The sequence below is a fragment of the Ursus arctos genome, unplaced genomic scaffold (assembly GCF_023065955.2).
Source record: "Ursus arctos isolate Adak ecotype North America unplaced genomic scaffold, UrsArc2.0 scaffold_12, whole genome shotgun sequence".
Lineage (NCBI taxonomy): Eukaryota > Metazoa > Chordata > Mammalia > Carnivora > Ursidae > Ursus > Ursus arctos.
The window spans coordinates 12,253,040-12,264,180 of NW_026622786.1; the positions used below are offsets into that span (position 1 = coordinate 12,253,040).

At 47.2% G+C, this 11,141-nt stretch overlaps 1 protein-coding gene across 2 annotated transcripts; it reads right to left on the reverse strand.

Annotated features, from left to right (window-relative positions):
* Positions 1 to 4,055: 4,055 nt before the first annotated feature.
* DCLRE1B (DNA cross-link repair 1B) lies at positions 4,056 to 11,111 on the reverse strand. Of its 2 annotated transcripts, XM_026483705.4 has the most exons (4): positions 10,622 to 11,111; positions 9,807 to 9,972; positions 9,274 to 9,456; positions 4,056 to 7,031 (listed from the first exon to the last, which is right to left on the reverse strand). In XM_026483705.4, the coding sequence occupies exons 1-4, from the start codon at positions 10,808 to 10,810 to the stop codon at positions 5,938 to 5,940; spliced, it is 1,632 nt and encodes a 543-aa protein (XP_026339490.1). In that variant the 5' UTR covers positions 10,811 to 11,111; the 3' UTR covers positions 4,056 to 5,937. The 2 variants fall into 2 exon arrangements, with proteins under 2 accessions (XP_026339490.1, XP_048076600.1); XM_048220643.2 differs by lacking the exon at positions 9,807 to 9,972 and having other exon boundaries at positions 5,700 to 7,031; positions 10,622 to 10,685.
* Positions 11,112 to 11,141: the final 30 nt, after the last annotated feature.

Sequence of the window (11,141 nt, forward strand, 5' to 3'; positions counted from 1 at the left end):
AGGAAAGGGAAAATTGGAAACCAAGCCCACTAAAGAAACATAATAGGATTGCTTAGCAGAATGGAAGGCCATTTTGTTGTATGAGGTCCTGAATTTAAAATGAGACCAGTCAGCCTGGTTAGGGGTTTCTCCAACAGCATCTAGCTGCTCCAGTGCAAGCAAAGAGCAGACAGATAGTAGAATTTATTCAGAATTGGGGTTTTCAAGGCGAGTGTGTCTGAGAGCGAGCAAGGGAGTTGTATTATATTGATGGATCATGGGATGCAGTGGGGTCAAGGTGGGAAGTGAAGCTCAGAGAGGGCTTACATCGGCAATGGTGGTACTTGAGTAAATAAGCTGGGAGAAGATTTAAAATTGAGATTTCAGCTGTAGTAAAATTTCTGGTAACGACGGAGTGGTGAGAAAGACAGAAATAAGGTCTTTGGAAGCAAGGAGGTCAAAGAACCTGAGAGGCTGGAATGTTGAAGTCATCTAGAGGGAAGACGGGGTTTTGGAGTGAACACGTGGAAATTTGGGGAGAGTGGCGTGCTCAGAGAGCACGGAAGCTCCTTGCCCTGTCCCCATACCTTACCCTAAGTATTTCTTCCATCTGAGTTATATCCTTTTATAACAAACCAGTGATCTGGTAGGCAAGATGTTTTTCTGAGTTCTGTGGGCTGCTCCAGCAAACGAACCGAACCCAAGGAGAAGTCGTGGGGAGCTCCAATCTATGGCCAGTGGTCAGAAGCACAGGTGGCAACCTGGACTTGTGACTGGTGTCTGAGGGGGAAGAGAGCAGTCTCGTAGGATTGAGCCCTTCACCTGTGGGAGTGGAGGCTATCTCCAGGTAGAGAGGGTCAGAATCAAGTTGAATTATAGGACACCCAACTGGTATCAGAGAATTGTTGGTTGGTGGGGGATTCCCCACCTCCCCTCCCCAGTTTAGGAATTGGGTGCTCAGAACATTTTAGCAGGTTTTCTCCAAACCTTATATCCCTGACTCCCTCTGTACGGGAGTCTAGTCCCACCTGGATGCTTTGTTTCTATGGAGCCCGGTTAGTAGGGTGAGTGAGCTGGACCCAATGGTCTTGGTTCCACAAAAGCACACTTTACAGTGAACACATTAAGAGTGGGATTATAGCACAGAGGACAAACTTCTCATCCTCCATTCCCCCAAATTATTGAAAATTGATGGGAAGACTCAGGATCGGTAAAATAGCCATAATATAATTGTGTTTTTTAATATGTGAGTGATATAAGGGAAAAACTCACCGGAGGCTTGCCAGAAGTTTTGTGTGATTGAAAGATGATTCAGTGAACCATCTGTCCAGGAAAGGAACCAAGCCCGAGATTCTGGGAGCATTGTGTGATCTGGTGGGTTAAGGATGTGTTCAAAGAAGAGGACATTACCTAGGAATGAGATAGTCAAGGTGGAAGGGTACAGCTCAATGAAAGCACTGTGGTCAAAATAAAGACAAGCCTAACCATTCTGAGAGTCCCCACAGGAGTTGTAGATTTAGAAGATTACAATGGCAAGCAGAATTCTTCTGTATTGATGTGGTGGGGTGTTCTGTGGAGGAGGAAGTGGGAAGCACCATGAACCCAAGACAAAACAGCTTATTGTGGTAGTGATTAGGGAGGGCGAAGGGTGGGAGGCGGATAACAAATTGTCAGCTACTCCTGTGGTAGCATCAACAATATGTAAACGTGGCCTCCCAGGTGGGATTTCTCTTGCTTAAGAACCACTCCAAGAAGGCAGAGGGAAGGTCTCCCTGGGAGTGGCCTTGACATGGAGAACCCAAGTCCAAATCTCTTTTCTTTTCTTAAAATCTCTTATTTCCTACCACAAAGGGCAGTCCGGGTCAGGACGAGAGATGGCCCCTCGAAGCCAGCCAGGAAGATTTTTTTTCTCTAAAGGGATTTAAGCCAGTCTGTCTCCTTGTGGAAGAGTACATGTTTTCCCACGGATCATGAAACAACTAATTGATCTCTAGGGAACTTCCTTTCTCCTGGTATCCTCAAGCCTAATTGTAAGATCTCCTTAGATTTATGCGTCATCCTTAGATTACACCACCTTGCGCCAGTTAGAATGGCAAAAATTGACAAGGCAAGAAACAACAAATGTTGGAGAGGATGTGGAGAAAGGGGATCCCTCTTACTCTGTTGGTGGGAATGCAAGTTGGTACAGCCACTTTGGAAAAGTGTGGAGGTCCCTTAAAAAGTTAAAAATAGAGCTACCCTATGACCCAGCAATTGCACTACTGGGTATTTACCCCAAAGATACAGACGTAGTGAAGAGAAGGGCCATATGCACCCCAATGTTTATAGCAGCAATGTCCACAATAGCCAAACTGTGGAAGGAGCTGAGATGCCCTTCAACAGACGAATGGAAAAAGAAGATGTGGTCCATATGTACAGTGGAATATTACTCAGCCATCAATAAAAATGATTACCCAACATTTGCAGCAACATGGATGGGACTGGAGGAGATTATGCTAAGTGAAATAAGTCAAGCAGAGAAAGACAATTATCATATGGTTTCACTCATTTATGGAACATAAGGAATAGCAGGGAGATCAGTAGGAGAAGGAAGGGAAGAATGAAGGGGGTGGTGAACAGAAGGGGGAATGAACCATGAGAGACTACGGACTCTGGGAAACAAACTGAGGGCTTCAGAGGGGAGGGGGGTGGGGGATTGGGATAGGCCAGTGATGGGTATTAAGGAGGGCACGTATTGCATGGAGCACTGGGTATTATACGCAAACAGTGAATGATGGAACACTACATCAAAAACTAAGGATGTACTGTATGGTGACTAACATCATCATCATAAAATAAAATAAATTAAGGGGTACCTAGGTGGCTCAGTTGGTTAAGCATCTGACTCTTCGTTTTGGCTCAGGTCATAATCGGGTCGTGGGATCAAGCTCCATGTCAGGTTTCACATTTGCCGGGGAGTCTGCCTGGGATTCTCTCTCCCTCTCACTCTGCCTCTTCCTTCACACACACACACACACACACACACGCTCTCTCTCTCAAGTAAGTAAATAAATAAAATCTTAAAATAAACTGGCTACTTATATGCAGTGCAGCACTTTTATGTGAGACTATTGAGATATCAAATAGGGTAACTGCCAGTCTCTATTATAAGCCAGACAAATTTACTTTGGAAAATTTTCCCATTATTAAAACACAAACACAAACACAAACTTGTCATCAACAACTAAATTCCTCAAAGCCATTTGCTTCCACTCCCCCATCTGAATTCACATAGATCTCATTTCAAGGAATGCGTGTGACACAGCACAGGCCAAGTGTAGACACATTCCCTTGTCACTAGACGATAACGCCAATCTGGGGGCCCTTGTAGGAAGACCACCTTATCTCTCCCAGCCACCTTTGGATAGCAGAGAAGTGAGACAGCTAGAGGCTCCTGGAGGAGCTCAGGCTAAGCCTTTGCCCACACAGCCCTAGTAAATATTTATTAACACACAAGATGATTTGCCATATGTTCACATGTTCCAGTCTAACAACATCATTTGAACTTGATGAATCTTCAAGGTATTCTAATCCTATCCTCTTCTGCAGAAAGGATGGTAAGGAAGCCTTTCTGGAGGGCAACTGGGCACAATTTACATTAAGAACTTAAAATTGTAGGGGCGCCTGGGTGGCTCAGTCGTTAAGCATCTGCCTTCGGCTCAGGGCGTGATCCCAGAGTCCTGGGATCGAGCCCCGCATCAGGCTCCCTGCTTTGCTGGGAGCCTGCTTCTTCTTCTCCCACTCCCCTTGCTCGTGTTCCCTCTCTCGCTGGCTGTCTCTCTCTCTGACAAATAAATAAATAAAAACTTAAAAAAAAAAAAAAGACGTTAAAATTGTAGGGGTTCCTGGGTGGCTCAGTCAGTTAAGCGTCCGACTCGGTTTTGGTTCGGGTCACGATCTCAGGGTCGTGAGATCAGGCCCCACGCTGGGCGTAGGATCTCTCTCCCTCAGCCCCCACCCGCCCCCCAAGAAAGAACTTAAAATTGTAATCCCACTTCCAGTAATTTACTCTAAGGAAATAAACAAGAGTGCCATGATAGATGCATAAAGATGTTCACTGTAATATGAATAATTGTGAAAAAAGGGCACATAAAATGTTGAATATGGAAATGGTATTGCCTATATAAGGTATTATACAATTATTCATAATTACATTTCAAATAATATTTAATGGTACAAAGAAATGTTTAAGATATTAAGTAAAATGCAGGACTGAAACTATATACAGTATTGCCCTAATTTTGAAAAAAAATTATATATTTAATACATTTATACATACAACAAAGGACTAGAAGGAAACAACTGATGTACATGGAGGGATTATAATTGATTTTTTCTTCTTTATATTTTTATGTGACTTCCAAAATTTCATATTTTATATACAGAATAATCTCTTTAGAGAACCAGAGGCTAAGAGAACCAATATTTGAAATACCGGTCATGGGGTAGACACTGAGCTAAGAATTTTTACCAATTATCTAACCTCCAGAACCACCAGGAAAGGTAGGTCTCACAGTCCCTGTTTTACAGATGAGGAACGGAGACTCCACTATCTAGGCGTGGGAGCTCTCTGCCCAGGGTGCCCTGGATTCGAGCCCAGGACAAACCCATGTTTCCTGCTGTCCCACATGCCCCACCTGCTGCGGCTCCTAGTGGGCCCACAGGAGGCTTACAGTGAAGGGCACGGACAGAACAGAGCTGTGCACAGCTTGCTGAAGAGCAAGGCCTTACTTCCTAAACGCTATCTTCTTCTGAAAGCAGAAACCTCTTTCTCCTGGGCAAGAAACCACCTTCTTTAGTGCAAGGCTCTGTTCTGAAGCAGTTTTTACCCCTGTGCCCAGCTCCACTCGCTATGCCCTCTCTCAGAGCCTGTGGTATCTGCTGTCCTGCTTATTGGCCTGGCATGTCGTCAGGCTGTGAGCAGAAGGACAGGGCAGAGCTGCACACCCCCACCCCTTCCACCAGCTGGCTCCTTCGTCTCTGCCCTGGATACTAAAACAAACAGGCTGTGTGCTCCGGTTCCCTACTCAACCCAAGGGGGAGGGGGGTGGGGAGAACAGCAAATATCCCAGCTATGTGAACAATCAGGACTATCTGGCAGCACATCTGATCTTTTATAATTTTATTTCAGCCAAACAGTCAGGGCCTCCAGGCAGCCGGGAGGCCATTGTACCCCTAAGTCTAATGCTCAGCTGGGTTCCAGGTATGGCCTTGGTGAGAGGTGCCCAATCCCCCAGCTGGCTCTGTTCCAGAGATGTCTCCAGTGACACTAATTGCAAACTCTCGTGGAGGGGGGAGTTTCTCTCCACTGTTCCAGGGTTCTTCATTGCTTCCTGTTCCCTCCCAGAGGCAAAGAGAGGAAGTCTCTTTGATGGGGTCATGGCAAGTCAGTGACATTCAGGATTGGAACGTGCTGCCTGGATCACTTTATCCTCCAGCAATGCAGTTCCTGACTAAAACAGCAACAACAACAACAACAACAACAACAACAACAACATAACTACCTAGGTTCTTTTATCTGGGAAGAGGGAGAAGGGGACATGGGGAATGGCACATGGCCCACGAAAGAACAATGGGAATAATCTGGTCCTTCGGATTCAGACTACATCTCTTTCTGCACCCACATAAGAGGACTGCATGTTCAAAAGAGTTGGAGAAATACTGAGTTCAAGTTAAGCAGATTAAATTACTGCAAGACTTCTCGGAACCTTTAATGTGCTCACGTATACCGTGCAGGGGGCTTAATGGAAAGTGTTTATGAAACATCGTCAACCATAACACTGACGGGATTCCAATGAACACATTTTGAGAAGTATTGCTCCAGGGAGAGCCCATAGGGATCCTGGGAAGATAGAAAAGTAAGGCCCCAAACAAACTTCCTCACCAGCCACTGGTCAGTCTTTAAAACTGCAGTGCCGATCAACCAAGGTACCCTTCTGCATTCTCCTCTCTGTACTTCAGCCACGGTTTATGGTATTTTTCCACTTGCCGGTCAAAGCCCCTAGAAGAGAACTGTGCCTGGAAAAAGTTCACTGGAGTCAGAAGGTATTTTAGTGCCAGGCCCCTGAACTCAGGAGCCTGGAGAGGGGCAGCCTTGCTGTGGTGAGACAGGGGAGAATCCTGGCCCAGGCAGGCGCTCTGGTTCCCTGTGGCTGCTGAGCCATTGTGGTCTCCCCTGGGTACCAAGTGGGGCCCTACACCAATTTCCTCCCCAGTTTCTAGAGAAAGAAATTTCTCATCTGTAGACCGTACGTGCACTGAAAAACTCAAGGGGGCAGTCCGTACAGTCACCATCTTCTGGGACTCAGAGCTAGGGGCTGCCCCATCCCATTCTTTGCTGCAGAAGTCCGGGAACAACTGTTTCTTGTTCTGCAAAGGATGGTGGGAAGCCTGCTTCTCAAGGTCCCCAGAAAGGTTCTCATTCTTGGCCTTCTTTGAGTCCCTGTCAGCTTGAGATTGATCAGCAGTTTCCTGAGAGGAGTCAAACACAACACCCCGGGTTCTCGGCCTTTTTAGCCTCCTTTCTAACAATAGCCAGAGAAAGCTCGGTTTCCTTGAGGAGGAATTCATATATTGCTGCACAGAGTCGGGGATCAGGGGCACAGAGAGCCTGGGGCTCAGGCTGTCCTGAAAGTAGTCCCTACAGGGCTGCCGACTGACAATGGGCACCACCTGGCATGGCTTTAGTGCTGCAACGAAGGTCCGAAGCTCCGAGTAGGAGGAATGGTCAGAGTAAGGGATGATGTGGATGTCGGGGTGGGAGCGGTGGATCTTCCGGCTCGTGGGAAGGATAGCGATGGTAGGGTGGGTCTGGTTCCAGTGTAGCATGGCAGAATGGCAGATCTCCATATGGTCCACCGCATGGATGCGGCCGGCCTTCTCCTCCAGGGTGAACACATCCGCCAGGCCCAGCAGCTGCACCAACTCCAGGCGCCGAGGGCTCAATACCACCCAGGTCTGAAACTCCAGGGCCAGCTGCTCCAGCAGTGACTCTTTTCCCAGGCTATAGAGTCCTGAATCATGTTCAAGAGAATGGGGAAAACAAGAGATGAAAGAGGGAGGAGATACAGGGGAATCCTAATACATCAACCAAATGTTTGGCAAAAATACACAAATGGGGCAATTGGGGAGTGTTTCAGGGAGGAGGTGGCATTTGAGCTGAAATACACAGAGGATGGGGAAGGGCTTAACACCAAATCCACCCACTTGTTTGGTTCAACAAAGGAAAACATCTATCAGGGGTGGGACACTGTGAAAATAAGCACAAGCCTCAGTCCTCAAGGAGTGTAATCTACGTGGGGACCCAGAAGCAATGTCAGAGGCATGCACACAGTATTATGAGGACACAGAAAAGTACCTACCGCTTGACAGAGTTAGGGAAACTTCCCTGAAAATGGCAACTGTGTTGTCATAAAGGATGGGTCTAAGTTTACCTGGGCAAGGGAAGGGGATGGTTCGGTGTTACCAAAGTGCAAAGAAGGAACTGGTAAGAAATGACACAGGAGAGGTAAGGGTCGTATAATACAGGGCCTGTATATACAGCTAAGGAGTTTGAACTTAATTCGTTAAGTGAAGGGGAGCCATTAAAGAGCGTGCAGCAGGAAAATGGCTAATTGTAACCACAGGAATAATATGATCAGAGGAGGGCTTTAGAAGAAAACAATGGCAGGAGTGTTACTGGATCACCTGGATGAGGAGATGCCGAAAGCAGAAGTACCAGTTACAAGGCCCCAAAATGAGGGCACCTGGGTGGCTCAGTTGGTTAAGCATCCAACTCTTGATCGGCTCAGGTCATGACCTCAGGGTTTTGAGCTTGAGCCCCACATTGGGCTCCACGCTCAGCATAAGTCTGCTTGAGAAGCTCTCTCTCCTCTGCCCCTTCCCCTATGTGTGTGCTTGCACACTTGCTCTCAATAAACTACCAAAAAAAAAAAAAAAGGCTGCAAAATGTTTTATACTATTGTAGAATCACTAGAACAAACATACAGTTGGTTTCTCAATGTTCTGACTTTAAGCACAGCATTCACTTGAATATCTGCATTCTGATCAATTTCATTCACTCAGGGATGCCTGGGTGGCTCAGTTGGTTAAGCATCTGCATTTGGTTCAGGTCATGATCCCTGGGTCCTGGGATCAAGCCCGCATCAGGCTCCTTGCTTAGCGGGGAGCCTGCTTCTCCCTCTGCCTGATGCTCCCCCTGCTTGTGCGCGCTCTCTCTCTCTGACAAATAAATAAAATCTTTAAAAAAATTTCATTCACTCAGATAACAAATATTTATTGAGTGCCTCCTTAGGCATTAATCTAAGCATCTGGGATATATCCACAAATAAAACAAAGAGCCCTGCCACTGTGGAACTTATATTCTAGCAGGGATAGACAGACAAAAACCAAATACAACAATATGTAAATTCTGGAATACACAGATTTTATTCATTATAAGATGATGAGTGCAATATTGGCCCCCTCCTATTTAAAAAACTTTAACAGCTTTTTGTCCAAATGTAACCATATGGATCAAGTTATATTTAAGGATTACATTTAGGATCAAGTTCAAGCTACAGGAAAGCACTTCAGCCCCTCCTACCTTTACAGCCTCCTCACCCACCGTATGCCTGTCACGATGGCTGCTGCTGAGCCTCTGTTCCACAAGCAAGACTCCTTCTTAACTCTATCCATGCTCTCAAGGAGTGTGTGTGTGTGTGTGTGTGTGTGTAAGTGTGTGTGTGTGTGTGTGTGTGTGTGTGGCAGGAGACGTGGAGAATAGACAAATAATAAGCAACAGCATATTAAAACATGGATAGAGTATACTGGAAGGTGATGATTGCTATTAAAGAATGAAAAAGTTGAGTTGGTATAGGGGATCAGGAGTTGAGAATGTCAGAGTAGAGATGGTGGGAAGATTGCAATTTTTTTTAAGACTTATTTAGAGAAAGAGCGCAGGGTGTGGGGGTTGCTGGACAGCTGGGAGGGGCAGAGGGAGAGAGAGAATCTTAAGCAGACTGGGAGCTTAGCACGGAGCCCTAGGCAGGGCTTGATCTCACGACCCTGGGATCACGACCTGAGCCAAAACCAAGAGTCAGAGGCTTAAATGACTGAGCCACCCAGGAGCCCAGGAAGATTACAATTTTAAATAAGGTTTCAGGGGGAAGGGGGGGGATCTACAAAGACCAGAACAATATGAGAACCCCCCCCCCCCCGCCAAAACCTGAGATTCACTAGCTGTGGGTAAAAGAAAAAGGAAAGGAAACCACTTACCAATTTTTATGTTATGTTGTGGGTGCTTTCGAATAAGCTCAACGATCTGGCGGGCAGCTTCTTGTCGGGAAGGAAGAACCCAGGCCGGGTTGCAGTTGGTGTTGTCTAGGTATAAGGTATGGATCTGTTTCCCCAGTTTCAGGGCTGGCTCCTTTAACATGGATGGTGTATACCGAAAGTCACCTAGAAGAAGAACATATAGGGGGGCAGAGAGTCAGAGACAAAAGTATAAAACACAAGCCTCTCCCGGCCTCCAAAAGCTGATGGACATTTGCTTACCAGCCTGTGGAAAAACTAACAGGAAGTCTGGCACTAACATTGTATAGCTTCTTTTTGGAAAGGTCTCCATTTTGCTTCTCTTTTTATTATTCTTTATAAGGTTTGAAACCTTAAAGAGTGGGAAATCAGTTGAGAAAGGGTCCCTGTGCTCATATGGGATGAAACTAGGAAGCCTCCAGACTTCTGAGTTAAGGCGGGTCAAGAAAAGCAGTATCTAGGCTGGGAAGGTGGGAGCGACCCCTTGGAAGGCCCACCTGTGTAGAGGATGGTTCCAAAGTATCCTTCAAAGAGAAACATGACAGAGCCAGGGCAGTGATTGGCATCCATGAGGGTTACAGTCATGGTCTCTCGCCCAATTTCATCTAGAGGCAGGACATGGCTCTCACCAACCTCCAAGGCCCGGATCCACTCCTTAGGTACCTGAGGAAAAAGTTGGTCATTCTAGTGAACACAGAATCTCCTCCTTAATACTGCCCTGGATCAGGAACTAACCCTTTACGGGAATCAGGGAAAGTAGACGACATCCTAAGTCACCCTGGCGCAGAAAGGGTAATGGAGAGTCCCCTCAAATCGTCCCTTCATCCTCCAATCTTTGTACAATTTAAATTAAGAGTCCAAAAAACAGTCTAGCCAAGCGATTCAAACACTCCTATCATAATAATCCTTTGGGAGCATTCGTTAAAAAAAATTCCGACAAGATTTCCAGGACCTGGACCAGCTAAGCTAGATTTACTAGATGGGGGTGGGAGGGTGGGGTGGGGAGCGCGGGAGAGTGTGTAGAGTCACCCAGAACATTAGATGGCTTCTTAGGAGACTAGGGAAACACTGGCTTAGTTTATATGAAAAGGTAGGTACAGTTTCCTTGGCTGGACTGAAAGATCTCCCCAACTTATAGCTGAAACATCCCAAGTCGGCCAGTCAAGAGCCACACTCCCATTCTGGGCTAAAGACACACTTCTGGGTTGGAACAACTCTCCATTTGTAAAAATCAGTCCTCCGAGGCTGTGACAGATCGGAAATCCCACCCAAATCCTCGACCCAGCTCTCGGAGGACTCCAGCCCCCCGTACCTGTAGGTGACGATGAACGAGGTAAGCAGTGATTGGGGAGCAGTAGAGGGGCCGGGCCCAGGTGCTAGACAAACCCACGGTGTGGTCCGAGTGCATGTGGGACAAGAAGAAAAGCCGTGCGGAACCAGCCCGGCGCAGGCTCCAAAAGTCCACAGCGATGGGCGTATGGGGGATCAGGGCCCCGTTCATGGTGGCGGGGCTGGACAGTCACCAGCGAGATCTTCATGGGCACAGAGCTCCCAAGCGAGGCTCCCGCGACCGCGCCCCGAAGACAAGTCACGCTGGGGTAACAACGCGGCCAGAGACCCCAACGGGAAGCCAGGCCAGTAGAGGAATAAGTCCCTAGCGTGGGCAGAAAAAAGGAAGTGGCCTTGCTCTCGGGAGTCCTGGGGCGAATCTTAAACCGCGGAAAACGCTCGGTTGAGCGCCACTCCTACCCGCGCGCGGGAGCCGGAGCTGAGGCCGGCACTCAAAGCGCGCGCTGCTGGGCGGAGACAGGCCGAAGCAGCGGATTTCCGAT

Excerpts from the sequence above, each read along its gene's own strand:
- DCLRE1B (XM_026483705.4), bottom strand. The coding sequence starts at position 10,810 with ATGAACGGGGCCCTGATCCCCCATACGCCCATCGCTGTGGACTTTTGG. Across the intron at positions 9,973-10,621 it reads TCGTTCATCGTCACCTACAG|GTACCTAAGGAGTGGATCCG; the intron begins GTACGGGGGGCT and ends CTTTTTCCTCAG. Across the intron at positions 9,457-9,806 it reads TGGAACCATCCTCTACACAG|GTGACTTTCGGTATACACCA; the intron begins GTGGGCCTTCCA and ends TTCTTCTTCTAG.